Source organism: Elephas maximus, chromosome 24 (assembly GCF_024166365.1).
Source record: "Elephas maximus indicus isolate mEleMax1 chromosome 24, mEleMax1 primary haplotype, whole genome shotgun sequence".
NCBI classification, from domain to species: Eukaryota; Metazoa; Chordata; class Mammalia; order Proboscidea; family Elephantidae; genus Elephas; species Elephas maximus.
In genome coordinates, this window is record NC_064842.1 from 20712037 (window position 1) to 20733594 (window position 21558).

General features: G+C 43.8%; 2 protein-coding genes across 9 annotated transcripts in view; one reads left to right on the forward strand and one right to left on the reverse strand.

The window, feature by feature from the left end:
* The window catches only part of AKT3 (AKT serine/threonine kinase 3), a 325618-nt gene extending 310932 nt beyond the window's left edge, over positions 1-14686 (forward strand). For 5 of the 6 annotated variants that reach the window (XM_049868135.1, XM_049868133.1, XM_049868137.1 and 2 more), the window contains 2 exons: positions 1752-1854; positions 11102-14686. In XM_049868135.1, the coding sequence (XP_049724092.1) occupies positions 1752-1854; positions 11102-11187 (189 nt within the window). In that variant the 3' untranslated portion in view covers positions 11188-14686. Of the gene's footprint in view, positions 1-1751; positions 1855-10113; positions 10862-11101 lie in introns of those variants that run through there. The other variant, XM_049868134.1, reaches the window with a different exon arrangement.
* A 1668-nt stretch (positions 14687-16354) lies between these two features.
* SDCCAG8 (SHH signaling and ciliogenesis regulator SDCCAG8) overlaps positions 16355-21558 on the reverse strand; it is a 242418-nt gene continuing 237214 nt past the window's right edge. For all 3 annotated transcript variants that reach the window (XM_049868130.1, XM_049868124.1, XM_049868131.1), the window contains one exon: positions 16355-16662. In XM_049868130.1, coding sequence (XP_049724087.1) covers positions 16633-16662 — 30 coding nt within the window. In that variant the 3' untranslated portion in view covers positions 16355-16632. The remainder of the gene's footprint in view (positions 16663-21558) is intronic.

The following is a 21558-nucleotide window of genomic DNA, read 5'->3' on the forward strand; positions in this document are numbered from 1 at the left end:
TTCTTGACTGCTGCTTCCATGGCTGTTGATAGTGGATCCAAGTAAAATGAAATCCTTGACAAATTTTATCTTTTCTCTGTTTATCGTGATGTTGCTCATTGGTCCAGTTGTGAGGATTTTTGTTTTCTTTATGTTGAGGTGTAATCCATACTGAAGGCTGTGGTCTTTGATCTTCATTACTCTTTAGTACCAATTAAAACAAAAAACCCACTGCCACAGAGTTGATTCCAACTCATAGAGACCCTAAATGACAGAATAGAACTGTTCTATGGGTTTTCCAAGGCTGTAACCTTTAGGAAGCAGACTGCCACATCTTTTTCCCATGGAGCCGCTGGCGAATTTGAACCGCAACCTCTCAGGTAGCAGCTGAGAGCTTAACCACTGCACCACCAGGGTTCTTTAGTACCTGTTGCTAGCTGATAAATGGAATTTGAATTTGGTTTGGTCCCCAGTAGAGTACTTGCTGATTCTGCAGACTTAGAATGGCTGTGTATTAGGGGCGAACAGAAAAAATGGTAAAAAATGGTAGAAAACAAAGAGGTAAGAAGTGCTTTGTAACAAGTGCTGGCAAGTGAAATGTGGTCCTTTATTTTGAAAACGTGCTTCGAATTGCACTCATCCCACAATTTTAAGAAAACATGGTCTGTGTAGAGAGTACTTTGAAGATTTTTGCCTAATTAACATAAATTTGGTGACAGTAGGAGTGGGAAAATGCATTGATCTAAAGCCAATTGTGTGTTTTTGTTTCTGTAAAGTTTTTATAAAACATGCTAATTTCTGTCATTCCGTTTTCTGTTTTCATATCCACGTGAGGATTTTATTCCAAAAATGGTGTCTTCTGTCCTGAACGTTACTTATCAGAGCACACGCTCACTCCAGGCCCTGGGACTGGGCTTCCTGTCTTAAAAGGAAACCTACAGGATCCATGTACCCCTCAAGACCTGCACCCGGGAAAGGGGAGCCCCTTCCCTGCCTTCCGCTTCCTCCTGGCCAGTGGAGCTTGCTGAGGTGGAGGCTCGCACAGCTCAGACCTCCATGACCTCCACCTCCAGCGACCCAGGGGATCCCCTCCCACACCCATGCCTGCTGCAGGTCCTAGACAGTGAATTCAGCTCTCCCGACCCCCAGAGTCTTTACTTTAAATCTCCTCAGGGGCCACGGCTCCTGTTCAGGATCCGATGAAAGCTGTGGACAGAGCGTTTGCATGTCAGTCATGTCAGGGACTGCCGAGAATCCCCAGAGCAGGGGCAGACATTAACTTCTGCCCTCCAAGCAGAGTGGTTACAGTTTTTGTGAAGTATGAGACGGCACTCTGTATAGGGAATAGCTGTGTTATTAAATTGTGCTTTTTAGTAATAACCTGCTCGGGCAGGCACCAGGAAGGGAAAAGCCAGCAAGGTTGTGCTCTTAGGCACAAGGAATAGCCTACATTTTATTGCAGAGGCCTACATCCATATGGTTTTGTTTATGTGTTTGTTATGGGAAAAAGTCGGGACAGATTTCTCAGCATTCTCCTTCCACTGTATTCTGCGGTTCTCCCTTGTTCTCTTTCACATAATCTCTTAAATTTTATCCAGAGCAACTGAGTACTCGGTGGTGTTTGGACTGCTGACTGGGAAGTCCAGTACTATATCTACCAGCTTTCTAGTCTTGCAATGTTCATTTAATTACTGTCTCTCTAATTTTATCCTTGGTATGGATTTTCCTGAATTGAAATCTGTTAACAGTACCTTTTTCCTTTCTTCCTATAGCTTGTACCTCCTTTTAAGCCTCAAGTAACATCTGAGACAGACACCAGATATTTTGATGAAGAATTTACAGCTCAGACAATTACAATAACACCACCTGAAAAATGTAAGTACATCTAGAAGGTAGTGAGAACTTTTTAATATACTTAAAGAAATTAGTTATTTTTTTAAAATCATTTGACAGCTTCAAAATGAAATCCCACAGTGACGTATTCCATCCCCTTTAAGGATATGGAGCTCTCAATGAAAATATGTCAAAAGACAAGCAAGTTGAGAGAAAAGTATTCCTGGGTAGGAGCAGTTACATAGGGAGGGATTGTAGACTGAGAATTACAGACTGAATTGTAATCTCATTAGCCCTTTTTTCTGCTTTCCAGTAGATTCTTTTGACATCAGCTGAAAGGATTCTGAAATAGAGACTTCCCGTGTGTCCCAGACTTTACTCATTCAGTACCACCTTTATGACTTTTGCCAATTCTGTCTCCTGCTTAATGTAATAATTTTTCAGTTCACTTTAAATTGAGTTACCCTTTTATTTGGCTTTGTCTTAATCAGTAATATCTGCGAAGTCATAATTTAGTTTGCTAGTAATTATATATGTATTTACATATATGTTTAAAAAAAAAAAAAGTTGCTGTCCAGTCAACTCCGACTCATAACGACCGTATAGGACAGAGTAGAAGTGCCCCACACGGTCTCCAGGGAGCAGCTGGTGGATTCAAACTGCTGACCTTTTGGTTAGCAGCCAAGCTTGTAACCACTGCGCTACCAGGGCTCCAATATATGTGTGTGTATAGATATCGATATCGGAAACCCCGGTGGCATAGTGGTTAAGAGCTACGGTTGCTAACCAAAAAGTCGGCAGTTGGAATCCACCAGGTGTTCCTTGGAAACCCTATGGGGTAGTTCTACTCTATCCTCTAGGGTTGCTCTGAGTCAGAATCGACTCGACGGCAACGGGTTTGGTTTTCTTATATATGCATATGTATGTATGTATGTATATGTAAATTACGTATCTGTTAAAACTACATTTTCATTGCACATACACTAGTATATGTCCCACACTTTGAGAAAGACCCTAAATAACTGGGCTCTAATGGAAGAATAACATTAGATAAAATTTATAAACATTCCCATTTGCTGACAAGTGTTGGTTCTCAAGGGCCTGTGTTTAGACTACTGACTGGGAAGACCAAACCTTATCTACCAGCCTTCTAGCCTTAGGTAGGAGGAGAGGATTGAGATTTAGGGTGGTATTTGGATGGCTACAAATATTCTTCGAGTCATGTATCTTTTGCCTCACACAGTGGTAGTATCATGTTAGTTTCTTTCCCTTTATTTTCTTTGGGGTTTTACTCTCTCCTCCTTCCTTTTTCAAAGGCAGATTAGTTGAGAGTGCTGATGTACACTGGGTGTCCATGAGAGGAGATTCAGCCATGGACACGGTCAGCGGATCTGTGGATGCAAACTAGGAGCCATCTAGGCCCGGAGTTCTTCATTTGGGGCCCATGGCTTGTGAACAGTCTGAAGTTAAAAACACCCTGTGACTGAACATTCTGAAATTTAAAATGTTACTTTATGTTGTTATATTAAATAATGTCAGAATACTCTAAGAACCTCCTAACTTTCCTTTTATAAGTGAAGACACTGAAATCCAGAGAAAAGCTGAGCTGCTCCAAGTCCCACAGCCAGTGTCATCATAGCCAGGAGCAGGACTCATCATCTTGGCTGATATCCAGGTTAAGTTGCAAAATACCAGTATATTGAAGTGCTACCCATAGTACATCACCCATGGTGGGGCAGTGAGGCAGTGAGCTTCCACTCTATCTTATGTGCCATGGATAGAATCTTACGATTTCTAAGAGTTAAATAACAATGTTAGAAAGCCTTCAAAGTTGTGGACAAGTGCTTAAGGGCTTTCTGAGTAGAAACAATGGACACAGGCCTTGGCATAGTTCCTCTGACTGCAGCATGAACTAGAGCTATGCAGTTGTCTGCAATGCTGGGCAGCGCCGTGGGTTGTTAGATTGGAGCATGGGCAGTTCCCTCTGTATAGCATCCACTAGGCCCCATCACGTGGATATAATTCTAATTATAATCAGGCCCCATCATTTCTCTGCTTACAACCTTCCAGTGGCTTCCCATTGCAGTTTAAATTCAAACCACTCAACTGGCTTGCACAGCCTGTCTGATCTGGACCCTCTCCACCTCTTTGACCTCATTCTGTTCTATCTTCCACCATTGTTTCTATGCTCCAGCCACATCTCCAATGTGCCACACCTCGCCTTCCCTTGGGATGTTGTATTTACTGCTTTCTCTGCCTAGAATGCTCTTTTCCCAGATATGTGCATGAATGGCTGGTGCCTTCTTGTTCTTCAGATCTCAGTTTAGATGTCACTTCAGCGGACATCCTTCTCTGACCTCCAGTCTAAAGAACAACATAGCTCCTTAGTCATAACCTCACACTTAATTCTCTACATCAGCACCTTTACCTGCTGATATTTTTCTGGTTAACTTGTGTCTTTGTTTACTGTCTGTTTCTGCCACTAGACCGCAGTGTTCTAGAGTGGAGGGATCTGGTTTGTCTTATTTACTGCTAGCCTCAATTCCTAGCTAGATGCCTAGCCATCATAGGTGCGCAATAACTACCTATGAGGTGAATGAATAAGCACACTGTGTTGAGTGCTGGGGTCTTCAGGGGCAGGAGGATGACTGACTTACAGATGCTGCTGTTGCCCATTGGGACCTAGAAGCTGGCTGGGCTGGCTTGCTCCCCACTCAGTTTCCACAGAAAGCATCGAGAGAGCAAGGCCCTCACATGTCTCTGTCCTATGCCTTGTCCTCCTTGAGACAGTTTCCTCTCTTAAACAGAACTCTTGACGTCTGTGGACTCTTTAGGACAACTAAATATTTCATTTTGGAAGTCCTAGAAATAGGTAGGCTCTGTAAATACAAAGCCTTGGATAGTTATTTTACTTCAGAAAGTTAAAAGTAAAATCTCAACATGAAAGACAGAGTGGTAAAGTTGAAAAAGTGCTGGACTTAGCCCTAGGCTCTGCCACTTCCTACGTCTGGACCCTGGGCAGGCCACGTTGCCCTTGGAGGCCAGGTTTCCCTCACCTGTAAATGGGGGTATGCAGGCCTGGGTCTTCCTGCCTTCCTCTTTCTAAGTGTGCCTGAGGAGCCTATTTAGGACAAGCTTTGGGAACAACACCTGGAGTTCTACATGTGTGAATTTTTAATCTTATTTAAGCACCCGATTTATGTCACTTTGTTCTGTGATCTACTACCTGAAGGGTGAAAATAGGCCTAACCCAATATCTAGCTAAAAAGAATGGCTATGAGGGGGCAGGGGATGGGAAAAGGGCTGACTGAAATACAACGTTAGGAAATGTAAGACTAGAAAGACCACTGAGAGACAGTTTACAAATCCATTTTGATCATAAGTAAGTTAAATTAAAAGTGGTTGATATATACATCCGTTGCTAGTCAGTTATTTTTTCATGATTGACTTGAATTTCGAAGCCTAGCTGTCCATTGCCAGAACCCATTCAAAACTCATCCTACTTGCTTTATCCCTCATTCCAAACTTTCATGCCAGTTGTCCTGTTGAGAGTTAGCCATTAATAAACATTTTATTGCTCAGTTTCTAGAACTTCTAAAACAAGACTGTTAAAAATGTTAGAGGGTTTTTTAAGTCCCCCAGCACAGTTAGAACATATCTTGAACCTAGTTCTTGAGTTTCCTGGATCAGCAATATGTTGTTGATGTTGTTAGGTAGCACCGAATCACTTCTGACTCTTAGATACCCTGTGTACAACAGAATGAAACTCTGCCTAGTCCTGTGCCATCCTCACAGTTCTTGCTGTGCTTGAGCCCATTGTTGAAGCCCCTGTGTCAGTCCATCTCATTGGGAGTCTTCCTCCCTTTTGCTGACCTTCTACTTTGCCAAGCGTGATGTCCTTCTCCAGGAATGGTCCTTCCTGATAACATGTCCAAAGTATGTGAGACAAAGTCTCACCATCCTTGCTTCTAAGGAGCACTCTGGCTGTACTTCTTCCAAGATAGATTTGTTCATTCTTCTGGCAGTTCATGGTATATTCAATATTCTTTGCCAACACCATAATTCAAAGTCATCAATTCTTCAGTCTTCCTTATTCATTGTCCAGTTTTCACATGCATATGAGGCAATTAAAACACCATGACTTGGGTCAGGCACACCTTAGTCCTCATAGTGACGTCTTTGCTTTTTAACACTTTAAAGAGACTTTTTGCAGTGGATTTGCCCAATGCAATGTGTCTTTTGATTTCTTGACTGCTGCTTCCATGGACATTGATTGTGGATCAGTGAAATCCTTGACAGCTTCAGTCTTTTCTCCATTTATCACGATGTTGCTCATTGGTCCATTTGTGAGGATTTTTGTTTTCTTTATGTTGAGGTGTAATCCATACTGAAGACTATAGTCTTTGATCTTCATCAGTAAGTACTTCAAGTCCTCTTCACTTTCAGCAAGCAAGGCTGCATCGTCTGCATATCACAGGTTGTTAACGAGTCTTCCTCCAATCCTGATGCCCCGTTCTTCTTCATATAGTCCAGCTTCTTGGATTATTTGCTCAGCATGCAGATTGAATAAATATGGCGAAAGGATACAACCCTGACGCACACCTTGACTTGAAAGCACACAGTATCCCCTTGTTCTGTTTGAATGACTGCCTCTTGGCCTCTGTACAGGTTCCTCACAAGAACAAATAATTGTTCTGGAATTCCCATTCTTCAACATGTTGTTGTTGTTGTTAGGTGCCGTCGAGTCGGTTCCGACTCATAGCGACCCTATGCACAACAGAATGAAACACTGCCCGGTCCTGCGCCATCCTTACTTAAAATCGTTGTTATGCTTGGGTTCATTGTTGCAGCCACTGTGTCAATCCAGCTCGTTAAGGGTCTTCCTCTTTTCTGCTGACCCTGTACTCTGCCGAGCATGATGTCCTTCGCCAAGGACTGATCCCTCCTGACAACATGTCCGAAGTATGTAAGACGCAGTCTTGCCATCCTTGCCTCTAAGGAGCATTCTGGCTGCACTTCTTTCAAGACAGATTTGTCCGTTCTTTTGGCAGTCCTGGTATATTCAGTATTCTTCGCCAACACCACAGTTCAAAGGTGTCAGCTCTTCTTTGGTCTTCCTTAATCATTGTCCAGCTTTCACAGGCATCAACAACATAGAAGCCATTAATAGAACATTTTTCCTGGCATGTCACATTTTATCATTAACTCTGTTATTTAAAAGAATATGCATAATTTAGATGTGAGTAGCACTGTATATGATCATGAGGATGGCACAGAGCCAGGCAGCATTTTGTTCTGTTATATATAAGGTGGCTGTGAGTTGGAGCCGACCTGACAGTGACTAACAGCGAAAGTTCCTGTATAAACCCATTAATGTCTTTAAAGGTTAAAAGGACCGTTTCTGTATTGAGACAAAGATGTACAGGAAGCCGACACACACACACTCAGTTCTGACTCCTGGAGACCCCGTGTGTGCGGAGTAGGACTGTGCACCACAGGGTTTTCAATGGTTCCTTTTCATAAGTAGATCTCCAGGCCTTTCTTCTGATGTATCTTTGGGTGTGTTAGAACCACCCCCCTTTTGGTTAGAACCCCCAGTGCTCAACCATTTGCTCTGCCCAGGGGCTCTAATAGGAAGCCCAGACATTGTAGGAATTTCCATGCTGGGCATTCCCTGTGAATAAATTTGTAGACCTGGGAAAGTGTGAAGTGGGGTGGGCTGCTGGGCTCTGGATGGTTCAGGAACGTGAGTGTCCCGCAGAGCATCTCTGTCTAACCGGGCCTACCACAGCCCAGGGTAGTGTGGCCTTGCTACCTTTCCCTGCTCGGGATCTCGGAGTGGGGCAGGCAGATCAAAGAGCTTAGCAGCGTGTGTGAAGCCAGAGATGGGCAGCAGTATCTCTGCAGGCCACCCCGTCCAGCGGTGAGCAGCCCACTGTGCCCTCCTGGGAGCACTCCTGCAGTGTCTCCAGCTCAGCTGAGCACCTGGGGCCCAGAGTGCCCTGTTGTAGAACAGCCTCTGATGATTAACTGCAGCTGCTGGGTTTTTCCAGGGCAAAGGGGCAGTGTTTTTAGTTTGAAAGTCCCTGGATATACCCTAGATCCGCTTAAGGGGCAGATTAAAGGAGAACCAGTGAAACCATGAACTGTGATTACATTTAACGTAGTCTTTTCTCCTTGCGGCCTGAATAATGGTGCTGGTTAGAAACCATTGCAGCTCTCTAACTGCTAAAACACAGACGTTTTGTTCATAAAAGTCCGCAGTAGTAACATTAGTTAGCAATTGTCTTCCCACTTGCCACCTTGCTTTTACAAAACAGAATGGAGTTATTTTTTTAGAACAAACCAGCCGTTAGGAAGGCGAGATGTTCCATTTTCTACAGACAGCTGCAATAGCGTGCCAGATTGCCCTTGCTGGTGGTAACTAATTGAACAGCTTTTGGAATGTGCTGTCTCGTGTTATATCCATTAATGGGCCTCTGCCTTCCTCCTGCGGGAGAAAGATGTGGCAGTCTACTTCCGTAAAAATTTACAGCTGTGGAAACCCAATGGTTTACTGTCTTACAGGGTCACTGTGAGTTGAAATCGACTTGACAACTGTGGGTTGTGTTACAGAGAAATGGGATTTCTTTGAGATATGGTAGCTTTACTGCCATATAATTTCACTTGTTAAACGTGTTAAGAAACTGAAGTTTCTTGGACCCAGGGATTTAGACATAGAGTTGATGACTGTTTTCTTTTTCCAGATGTGTTTTTAGGCAGAGTTCTCTTCATTGTCATCGTTGTTCTCTGTGAGCATCCTCTCAGAGCAGGGACTTTCCTGTGTGTATACTGATGGGTACCATGTTCTTCAGTCTCTAACTCAGAGGCTCAGCTGCAGGGTCAGGTGTCACTCACAGTGGGCGCCCCCCTACCCCCATCCCGCTGTGGGCCTGTGTGGACCCAGAGGGGCCTGCCTCAGTGCCTGTCCCAGGATCGTGGCACCATTTGGTATAGGGATCTTATACTTGCCCCTCACCATTATCAAGTAGTTTCCATGGGAGAAAGATCTGGCAGTCTGCTTCCATAAAGATTTACAGCCTTGGGACCCAGTGGGTCACTGTGAGTCAGAATCAACTCGACAGCAGTGGGTTTTGGTTTTTCATTACCAAGAGAGAAGGAAAAGACAGGGAGCTGAAGTGAGAGAATGCTATATTGGCCTTAAAAGACTGTCAAGGTATGGGGTGTTCACATGGTTATTTATGAAATTCGGGTTTTTTATATTCAGAAATGTGATTAATTTGTTACTGACAGAATGAAGACTCTTAATTTTTAGCTCCCATCCAGCCACAAAGCAATCAGTACTCCTTGTGTGAAAGGAAATCCAGCATCCTCCCCCGCCCCCAACCCCACCAAGAGCCTGACTGGCTGGGTCACCCCGGGAGCCAGGCAGCATCCCTCCCGCGGACGAGGCAGGACAAGGACAAGGACCAGGCTTCCCCACACATGCGGTCCTGGGCTCTGCATGTTTGAGGTGCAGAAACACACCCAGCAAAACAAGACTGTTAATGGGGAAAACTGTTGCTTGGAAATGTGATTGACGTATGTCAGAATCTGCACAGTACGATTTCAGCTGCCTTTTCTATATTTCTAGAGAATTTTTTTATGCTGTGACTCAGCAGCCGATAGGCCATCATCCCCTAGCTCCTCCTGTTCTTGCTGTTGCTAAAAATATTGCTGAAGGTATTTGATCTAAAAGATGCATGTGGTTTACTTGGTACAGAACCAATACTTTATAACGAGGTAGAGATTTCCCTAAAACTCAATACTATCGAGAAATGCCAACTACCACTGCTGTGGTCTGCTTGCCGAAGGAGAGAGGTGCTCATGGTTCAGTGGTTTTCGGGGAGCAGGGAGCCACCGATGCTTTTTGGTTGATTGATACCCACCTAATTCAGTGCTATTTTCTGATACATCAGAGGCCACAAATTTTGGTTACTTTTAACTTGATCACATTTCTTAGAAACTTTTGTATTAAGAATAGAATAGCAAGAAGAAAAGAACAGAAATGTTTGTTCCGTACCCTTCAGACAAATGCAAAGCACTATCCTTCGTTGTATGGCAGGGTCAGTATCCACAGAATAGCAAGATCTGGCCTGTATTTTTTCTCCCATGGCATGAGATTGGTGCTTGTTAGAGAGGTTGGGAAATTAAAAGATTTGCTAATGTATTTTCTGTATATATTTGAGGAAATAGAATTTTTTGCTTGATGAAAAGAAGGTTGGGTATTTGAAAGACCTTTTCCTTTATTTCTGCTGTTAGGACGGCGTACAGTTAGATGAGCTTGGAGCGAAGCAGGAGAGATGTAAAAGGGAGCGCCTCCCCCATGCGAAAGTGAGCCCTGGAGGGCGACAGGGACTTTGCCCGGAGCTGTGTCCCCGAGTCTGAGTTTGCAGAGCTTCTCGTGATGAGGGACTGAACAGATGACCACCTATGAGGAAGGGCATCCTGACAGGGCAGCATTTAATCAGCAGAGCTGTTGTGGGAAAAGGTTGGGCGAAGATTTGTAATCTTTGAACTACAGGAAAACAGGGAAGGTGATGGGGAGGAACAACTTCATTGTAAGCAGCCTCCTCTTTCGTCCTATCACGGCTCTTCTCCCTGTTTGTTTCCTAATGGACTAGGACTTCCATGCTGACATCCCTCCCTCTTACCCTCTGTCCCAGCATTAAGTTTTATCATCAGAAGATTGGGAACAGGAAGTTAAGGTAGATGTTAAATGTTGAATAGAGACAAAATCTTAAAAACACAATCAAGGACACAGATGAAATGGGGTAACAGAAACCTTGATTTTGCATTTATATCTAAAACACCATGAAGTAAAAGCATTTGAAGACATTTAGCAATGAATTATCTATACACACTGTGGGTGCCTTAGCACCCAGGACTTCCGTAATTTTAACAAATTGTAACTTCATGAAATGGAAGGCTATTGAAGATGGTGTGTGCCTCCTTATATTAAAATCCTGTTTTCTTCAGTATTATTTTTTCCCGTTTCATTACGTCTTCAAATTTTAGTGTCTTGAAAGAGATAATTTGATAGTATTATTTTCTCGTAGACCACAGGTTTATGAAAATGAGAAATTTTTAAAGTAAATGTAATTACTGTATGTTCTATTGATAAACACAAGTTTATAGGAGTTATCAGCCTCTGTTCATCTTTCCTATATTAGCAGTTAGAAGAATGTAGACCAGAGATAATATTGGCAAAAAAATATGTAAGATTAAAATAGCTGTTTCCTGCCCACAGATGACGAGGATGGCATGGACTGCGTGGACAATGAGAGGCGGCCACATTTCCCTCAGTTTTCTTACTCTGCAAGTGGACGAGAATAATTGTCTCATTCTGCTGCTTCACTGTCATCCTAGACTTATTACTGAAAACGGTTCCTGGACATCACCACCAGTCCTAGCTCTTACAGATAGCAGGGGCACCTTCAGACGTCCCAGACCAATCAAGGGTCTTCACCCCTAGCAACCTTTCACACACATGAAAACACACATATATGCAAACACACTCGACCTTTTGTTTTTGCATGAAATTGTATCTCAGTCTAAGGTCTCATGCTGTTGCTGCTACTGTCTTACTATTATAGCAACTTTAAGAGATAATTTTACAATCTTTCGAAGTCATGAGTCCACCATTGTTCATTTGTGCCCCAGTTGTCATCTTCTGATCTTTTTAGGTTTTGTTTTCCCTAACAGTGAAGGCTGGAAGAGAGACATTGATTCTAGGTACATTTTTAAACTTTCTAGAAGATAAAAACTAACTAGGCTAAGAAGATTTAGTGTGTAATCCACAGCAACGTGGATGGGTGGTGATGCACGTATGCAGACTGTTAGTGAAGCCATTCAGTTCAGTGCATGAAGTAGGGATTGAGCGCTAAGATCTGGCTGGAATTCATTAGGAAGCACTTGAGAAAAGGACTGAACAACCGCTGATAAATATATATATATATATGTATATGTATATTTTTAATTCCTATTGGATACTCCAGAGGAAGCCTGTATCACACACGGACATCTAGACTTCACGGGCAGTCATGGACAAACGAACATTGTCCTACCAAGAAATGAAGGCATATGCACAGCAGAGAGAGGGTCTCATGATACGATTCACGCCAGAGAGCATTTTTCCCCCTGTGCTTGGAAACGTTTCTCTCTTCTTGATATTTATCACCTCTGATGGCTGAAGAATATAGACAGGTATGAGGATCCTGCTTTTCACCAAAATTTGTACACCAAGGTAGACAGACAGGTGTTTGCCTTATTTGTTTTAATTTTCTACTTTGAGTTTTCCGTGAATTAGCTTTCTCTCAGATGTTAAAACTTTGAATATCCTTTTATGGTTTTGTTTATATTGCAGTAGTATTTATTTTTTAGTGATGAGGAGTGTATGTCACGTTAGCAAATGCAGCTCCAACTTACACAAGATAGACTGCATGCAGCTTATTTTGACCCATGTGCAAGGAATGTACACGCCGATGAGACTCACGCACTTTTTCTCCTCTGTAAAAAAATCTTGATGAGGCTCTGAAATTGTACATAGTGGTTAGAATTTGGCTTTGAGAGAAGAGATGCTGTCGTTTAACCCCTCGGTGCTGAAAATCCCCAACTGTCCATGCCAAGGGGTTAATGAAACCAATGGATGTTGATACGTGCTCAGTTGAGAACTGATCTGTGATGAAGGCCTGGCAGCACAGTGCGGTGGAAAAAACTGAGACCTGAACGATGATGAGCAATGAACTTTCCTTGGCAATATGAACACATCTCGAGTATTTACCGAGTAGGCAGTAAAGGATTAGAACCTGGTGTGTTTAGTCTGATCATGGTACACTTATCACTGAATTAAGCCATCAGGGAAAAAAACAACAAAAAAAGAACACCTCCAGCTTTCCTTTTTCTGTACATACTCATGTCCCCCAGTTCCAACCTTTCTCACTGACGGGGGACATGTATGCAAACCTCATCTTTCTCCTTCATTAATGATGATCTTCAGATTAAACCCTTTGGTGCTAGGAGCTGACATTTTCCAAAGCAGCCTATGAAGTCCAAGGGGCTGGGGGGCCATTCTTGCAGCAAGCAGGCGGCAACCCGGACTCGCTGGAGTGACCATGGAAATGTGTTTTAGTTCAGCTATCTGACAGCTCCCCAAATGGAAGACTACAGCATTACGTAGTATTATGATTGCATTGTACGAAAGAGCAAGTGACTTTTTAAGTAGGATGAATCATATTCATATGCAGATGTCTTAGCCTCTTGACGCTGGAAGTGTGGGTTTATAGATATGAAACCACTGCTGGCGGTGGGCAGGCCACTGGGACTGACAGGGGGTTAAAGGGCATTTTATTAAGGCAGCTAAGACATATTCAGACGTAGATTTTGTCCTCATTTTTCATATTTTTATCTGAGTGAAGTTCATCCTTAATATTGAGTGGGAAGTTACAGTAAGTGGTAGTTCACTCTTGCACATATAGCTCACCTTTTTTTTTTTTTTTAAACTTGGAATTATGTTGAATGTTTCACTTTGACAAGAAAGTAGACCGGAAGGTGTGTCCTGTAAGTTGTCTTGCATCCATCCATTCTATGAGAAAGAAGCAGATAAGAGGACAGAAGAGAGCTGAGACTGGCTGATGATCAGAGTTTTCCTTCCTTCAGAGGGAAAGTGTAACACCACACACTGAGCACATAGCTTTTGTTTTTTTGTTGTTGTTGTTTGTTTGTTTTGTAATCTTAAGGTGATTCCATGACAGTGGCGAAGGACACTTTCTAAGATTAATGACCACCGCTGACAGTGCCCTGGGCTGGCCACTCCTCACAGCTGGCTCTCCATCCCCAGCCAAGGCCTGGGGCTTGCTTGGCACTTGTCCCCTCGAAGAGCCTGTGAGCATCACAGAAGTGTTCTCTTGGCTTAGATTCTTTGAATCCCTTACTTTTGCTCCCAGATCTCAATCAGCTGGCGTGGAGGAATAATAGAAAAAAATGTGTGTCGAGGGAGATTTCTGAAACTTCCTTGTAATTTGCCCATAGCTGTAGTTGTGGATTCTGGCAGGTGGAAAGGCCCGAAACCTGGAATCATTCCATCAGAATACAGTTCAGACTTTGCGGACTCCAGCTTGTACTAACTTTCATTGAGTTTGCCCTATTGTAATCACACAGCCATCTTGGAGGAATTGGCCATTTCTGCTTGGATTTTCGACAGGGTTGCTCACAGCTTTGCTTTCTACACTAATTAGCGTTATTCCAGTATTGTTTTCCATTTCCCCATAACTGATTTCCGGCTTCTTAAAGCTGACTGTTCTTGCAGGGGCCACTTGCTTATCCTAGAGTACAAAAGTAAGGGCCTTCCTTACTAACTGCAGGGTCTATATATTACACCTCAATGTACACACTTTGCTGCTACTGTTCGTACTGTCTACAGTAGAATTTCCTTATCTTGCTCCTGATAGTGCATTACAGGCAAGCATGAAATGTAAAGTATTTATTTAAATAAAAAAGAAAACCTCTAAATTGGTAATTGAATTACCTCCCTGTAGCTTTATAGTTTGTGACATTTCTTGACCTTGCTAGTTCTTTCATTAGATCCGTGCAAGATCTAGTCATCTGGTTAAGGATTTTAAGCAGACGTGACTATGAACCCAAGAAACCGTATTACTATTGGTCATACTAAAACTGTTGCTTTCCTTGAGTCTATGACCCACAAGGATGTGAAATAACCACGAGAACCTGTTTTTGTACACTGTACATCCTTAGTATTTTTACACGTATATGATAGGGATGCACATGATTTTCCTTCGTACAGACAGCTGAAATAAAGCACTATGTCAACCTGCTACTTCTCTGCCTATTGTTGTGGGACCTGGTTCTGTAATCGCAGAAAATTCAACGTTATTCTTTACTGGCACGAATATATATTTTCAATAGCCCCACCTGGTGTTAACCTACCCTCTATGAAATGTGATAGGAAACTATGTTAATTCCCGGTAGCCGAAAACACACAGGGGGTTATTTTATTACTTCAGTGAGATTGCACTAGCGTGGTGGTACAGCGTTGAGGAAGGGGCTACTTCCCGACCTCTCTGCACTGGATTCAGGGCATATCTTCTCTGAAGCCGGCGGGGAGCAGGTCTCCTTGGAGATTCTTTCCGACCCTAGTAATCCTCGCAGCAGACGGTTTGGACCAGAACTCTGAAGGAGTGTAGCTCCTCAGTGATGTCTTCCTGATTCGTACCGCTCCGCACACTCCTTCCTTAGAATGCATTTTAAAGACTTCACGGCAAATCGGCAGACTTAGACATGGGGAATAGATGAGTCGGATGAGTGCGCTACAATCTGGTCGACCTGGAATTCTTCAGGATGGGGCCTGTTTTCCAATTGTACCTCACATACCAACGTAATCTACTGGTTTAGAAGCTTGGTTTCACTCCTGTGACGAAGGCAGGTGAAGGAACGGCGTTTGGGTCCCAAGTTAGCCAGGCATATATGTGTCAGGCAGCCAGATCGGAGGGTGTTCTTCACATGCTGTTCTCTTAGAACCACTGGGGGACAGTTCCAGAATAAAGTGACCTCTTAATTTCTTTAAAGGTGCTATTTTTAGAATATCATATAATTTATTCACAGTATTCCAAGAGCAGAATTAAGGACAATTAAAATATCTTAGGTGACAGTCTTTATGTCTAGCACATTTTTGATGAAGTCAAAAACTTCTGAATCTGAAGAGTTCTCCCTGTTTCAGGCTTGAACCTTTTCCATGCTCTAGAGACTCAGATGGGCTCTGTAATCATGCCACTGCCTCCCAAGCCTAAGTCACATGGATTTTGAGAAGCAAGGCTGAGCATATGGTAACATCAGATCTATGTCGAAATAATAATAATACTGCTGCTGCTGCTGCTGCTGGTAGGTCGCTGGCTGGGGCAAATCGCCTGTGGTCAGTGACGTGTCCTGATGGCAGCCTTGCCTTTAGTCTTTTAGTGTCATGCTCAAAGACAACACAACATTTTCATTGTCCGTTTTTATTACTTTAAAGCATTTGCGGGCTTAACTCTGTATAGTGCAAATACTATTTTAAATAAATAATGACCTCTGTACAGATACTTGATATACTCAAGTAAATTTTCTAATTTCCCTAAGTACATGTTTTTAGGCTCTTCTCAAGTATAGCATATTGAAGAAGAAATCTGACCACAGAGCCAAAGATGACGCTCTTTTTCTTTTCTTTTTTTGTTAATGGAGTTGAGAGAATAATGCCTAGTGTTTCCCAGTGTCTCTTTATTGTGCACATCCTGGCAGGATAAGTCACAATGGACTCTTACGGGTTGTTGATAAAAGGCAAATAAAGTTGAAGGATGATACAAAAATCACGAAGAGGGAAGCAAAATGAATGGCAGAAAAAAAGTTGATTTGATCCTTATTACACTTTGGCCTAGCTAAACTATGTGCCTTTTTGGTGTGTTTTGTTCATTACCCCAAGATAAAAAGAAAACAGTATAATTCAAGTCTTTAAAAAATTCATTTATTGAAACTCGTATGTGCAACAGCATATAAATGGGCAGAGTTTAAAGCATAATAGACTGCAAATCATTTCTGAAAACATACACCAGGAGATAGGTCTTCTCATTGAACATCAAACTTCAGACCCAGCCCTTCCAGACGCTCAGCATCCAGCACCACTGCCATCTGAGGCGCGTCACGCTGGAAAGGTCGTGGTGGATTGTGGCGTATTAAAAGCAGATGACTGTAAATCTCTCTGTACATGATTGACTTCACTCTGTTTCATCCAGGTCAGCAATCAGATTGAGGCATGCTGGGTAACTGGAAAAAAATTATAATAAAAAGTAAGTTTAAATATATCTTCGTCAATGTGACTTGTCTTCTCATTTACTGGTGTAGTCACCTCTTACCACTTCAGTTTTTGGAGAAAAAATTTCTGTTGCTAAAAATGTGGAAACTATGTAAAGGTTTGTGCCTCATCTTGACCACAGATCAGAGCCCTTGTCACATATTAGTAATAATGATTTTAATGCTTTAAATCTGAAAACAACCTGTATTCCAGGCATTTTTTGTGCCTTTTAAATAAGGACAGTATGGTGTTAGGACATGGCCAGAGAGCCGTGTTTTCCCTGTCCGGGAACAGAGAGGCTCATTTATGCCAGAATCTCTTTACCGGACATTGATTCAGCCATGCAGTGGGTGAAGCTGGAACAAAAACAGACATGGGCCGTGTGCCTCTGGAAGTCCCTGGTGTGACCTGCAAATCTTTAGCTGTAAAACAATTTGTTGTAACATATATAAAGGTATTTTTTATGCAAAACCCTGTTTGCTGGGAGAGGGGATTTGGTGTACATGATCTCTTAGTTATGTTTAAAAACTAGGTCATAAAAATTGGGCCAGGGAAGGGGGATCATAATTTAGGGTAGTAGTATGTTACCTGCTGCTGCGGATGTGGCTATTCAGATTAGTTTTTACCACGACAGAAGTCATGTTAGCAACCATTGGAACTAGTTATACTCTACATAACAGTTAACTGAGTGCCTGTCATGTAGTGCATGGAAATGTAAGTAAGATAGAGTCCTTGCCCTCTGGGAGTGGAGAGGGGAGCTCAGATGACTTTGATCAAACCCCATTCTCACTTAACAGGTCAGAGTGCGGTGTAGGATCGAAGGGCAAACCTGGTCTCCGTCAGCTGGGGATCATGTTCAAGAAGTGGGCTGGCACTCCCCAACCCCATTTCCTAAACTAGAATCACAGGACGACTCTTGTCTTCCCAGAGTAAGCCACGATTACTTGGGGATTTCCAAGAGAACAATGAATGAAACCAAGAGATTTAGAATTCATGCCAGAGAAATACATGAAAACCAATCTGTTGCCTTCAAAAAAAAAAGAAAAGGTAATATTTAAATACCTTCTAGTGCATGCGACACTCATCATGACTTTTTCATGACTCAGCCTGTAGGAGGATGGTTTCACACAGGGTAATTAGAATATGTGTACAGCCCCATCTCAAGGAGCCCTAGTGGCACAGTGGTTAAAAGCACTCAGCTGCTGACCAAAAAGGTCTGTGGTTTGAACCCACCAGCAGCTTAGAAGGAGAAAAGTGGCAATCTGCTTCTGTAAAGATTATAGCCTTGGAAACCCTGTGGGGCAGTTCTACTCTGTCCTGTAGGGTTGTTATGAGCTGGAATCAACTTGATGGCGGTTTGGTTTCAGTTCCATCTAGCACTGAACTAAGGTAGGGGCTAGAGCAAAAGGGCACGCTCCCTCGTGAGTGAATATGTGCTGGGGAGATGGGTGGACGAATGAATGTGTGATGTGTGCTGGGGAGATGGTGGACGAGTGAATGTGGTATGACGTGTGCTGGGGAGATGGGTGGATGAGTGGACGTGTGGTGTGACGTATGCTGGGGAGATGATGGACGAGAGGACATGTGGTGTGACCTGTGCTGGGGAGGTGGTATATGAGTGACTGTGCTGTGACGTTTGCTGGGGAGATGGTGGACGAGTGACTGGTGTCACGTGTGCTGGGGAGATGGTGGACAAGTAAATATGTGGTATGACGTGTGCTGGGGGGATGGTGGAGAACTGAATATGTGGTGTGACGTGCTGGGGAAATGGACGAGTGGATGTGTGATGTGTGACGTGTGCTGGGGAGATGGTGGATGAGTGACTGTGGTGTGACTTGTGCTGGGGAAATGGTGGACAAGTAGATGTGTGATGTGAGGTGTGTGCTGGGGAGATGGTGGACAAGTGGTGTGACGTGTGCTGGGTAGATGGTGGATGAGTGACTGTGGTGTGATGTGTGCTGGGGAAATGGACGAGTGAATGTGTGGTGTGACCTGTGCTGGGGAGATGGCTGGATCCTCTCTCTTCCTTCGCACCCACAGGGGCCTTCTGTTCTCTGGGCCCTTCCTCGCCAGCTGCAGGGAGTCTGCTCTGGAGCCCTGCCACTGCAGAAGGGGTGCCCTCTATCCTCAGTAGAATACACCCGGCCCAGAGGCTGCCAACTCGATTTTACCATCAAACACAGCATCTCTACCTAGAGCATATTAGCCTTTCCGTCTTGACCCAACTGACGCAGTTCAGTTCTGTCAAATGACTGGTTTCAGTGATGCCCTACCTCGCTCCCCGGGTTGGCCAAGTAAGGACAGCTACCTGGTGGCTGGTGCTCTGGAAACCCAGTCTTACTTTTTCACCTTACAAATTCAAAGATGTCTTTGGATACAAGCATAAACCACAACAGGCAAATTTCAAAAAAAAAAAAATTAAACTTTTGATAGAAAACACATCCATCCACGCACGATACAAAATATTTCTAAAGACCTGAAGTACAAGTAAAATGTAGTTTTGTTTTTAACTAAGCTCCAGGAAAACTGGCATTTCTCATAGTCTTGCAGTGCCTGAGGGATCCAGGGCCATCTAGTAATTTATCAGTGTGCGATCCTTTCCCTGGGGACACCAGGCTCTGCTGAAGCTGTGACCTCTCCTTCTGCGGATCCACGTGAGAGGGACACAGGTGTGGGCCCTCCCCATGAGCCCATGGCATTGACCTGGACTGCTCTCCTGCAGCCAGTCAGCTTTTGCTCCCTCTTCATCAGTTTTCTGTTTTATTTGGTTTTGGTGTGAAGGCTTGAATTCCTCCTCACTTTATATTGTGGTGCTTTACTGTTCATTGTTCGACCCCAGTGCCTGCAACTGTGCCTGGCCCATGGTAAGCACTCAGTAAGTGTGACGGAAGAAGTCACTCTAGTATGTCATTGTCATGGGTTGAATTATGTCCCCCCAAAAATATGTGTATCAAATGGGCTGGGCCATGATTCCTGGCATTGTGTGATTTTCCTATATGTTGTAAATCCTGCTTCTATGATGTTAACGAGGGAGGATGGGCGGCAGTTGTGTTAGGGAGGCAGGACTCAATCTACAGGATTGGACTGTGTCTTGAGGCAATCTCTTGAGGTATAAAAGAAGGGAGCAGAAAGACTGGGGACCTCATACCACCAAGAAAGCAGCACCAGGAGCACAGTGTGTCCTTTGGACCCATGGTCCCTGCACCTGAGAAGTTCTTCAACCAGGGGAAGACTGAATACAAGGACCTTTCTCCAGAGCCGACAGAAAGCCTTTCCCTGGAGCTGACGCACTGAATTTGGACTTGTAACCTATCAGACTGTGAGAGAATAAATTTCTCTTTGTTAAAGCCATCCATTTGTGGTATTTCTGTTACAACAGCACTAGATGACTAAGACAGACCTTGTTTTGTCTGCGAAATGCAGGCATGCTAAAATAATGTCACCCTCAGTTTGCTGAATCTTTAGTAAAGACCTTCTGAGTGCTTTCCGTGCTGATTCCATAGCCTGCCAGTGATAATGGACACTTCAGGTACTGTCAAAATCTAGCATTTGGCATCTGAGAAGCAATCTGCCTTTACTTCTTAGGGATGCTTATTTCCAGAACACTGTTCCAGGGTACACTGACCATGGTCTTGCTGTACAGGACTGATGAAAATGCCACATCCACAATAGCCTGTCAGAGCTGCGGTGCGAGCCCTCAGCCACCATCTTTCTGTCCTTCTGCCTTTTACGTGTGGCCAGGCCCCTTGCTGTGGCTCCAGGGTGGAGTGGCCACATCTGCAGTTGTGTGGTGCTCTCAGATCACAAGGGGACCAGCAGGCGCCCTGGCAGCTGCTCTGGTAGAATACTGTCCACAGAGGACATAAGCACTCCCTGTCTGCAAGCCCACTATTGCTAACCCATTTTCTTTTTTCTCATTTTAATTCCTATCAGGGCACCTCCACACACCCGGACTTTTGTGCCTATAATTTATTTCTGAAGTTTGACTTTAAATTCGGAGTTTAAAAAATGAGTTGCTCTGGGTGACCTGAATTGTTCCCCAGGCAACCACACTGTGGGGTTGAGCCTTTTCTTCTTTTCTGTTTGTTCCTAAGCAGGCCTGAAAGGCGACACCCTCCCAGGATATTGCTGCCCTACCTCACCTCTATAGGAAAGCTTGCAACCTCAGGCCTGACCTGCTGTCCCCTTGTTTGTCTGTGCATCTCCACCCTAGCCTCTTAGTAGCCCTTCCAAATGGAATATCCCCCTCCTTCTTGCTCTCTCTGAAAAAAAAAAAAACCAAACCAGTTGCTGTTGAATTGATTCGATTCATGGAACCCACGTGCGGTTTGCTGTATGAGGTTTTGAAAAGGCTGTGACTTTCAGAAGCAGATCACCAGGTTTTTTTTCCATGGCACCTCTGGATGAGTTCAAACTGCCAACCTTTCAGTTAGCAGTCAAACACTTAACCGTTGGCAGTACCCAGGGATGCTGTCTTGTTCTCTGCCTTGCTCCTCTGCATCTTTTGTCTCTGTGTTGCCAGGTTAAAAAAAAAAAAAAAAAAAAAAAAGAGGTCCTGTTCCTTGTGCCTTTGGCAATAAAGCATCTATTTTTAACTAGATGGGGCAGAGCCCCTCCTCCACCTCCATCTGGAACATTCCAAAATCTTGCCCTGAGTTGACTGAGCTGCTCGGTAGCCACCAGTACCTTCTCTCTGTGGCTCTCCAGTCATGTTTTGGGAGCCAGGACTACTGCCCTGCAGTTCTCCCAGCCAGGGCCAGCTCCAGGCCACACGAGGCTGTGGCAGTTCCCCTGGGAGAATGGCAGCCACCTCACCCATTGGGATAGCTCCCACTCTGTGCAACCTTTTACCACAGCCAGTGGCCCAT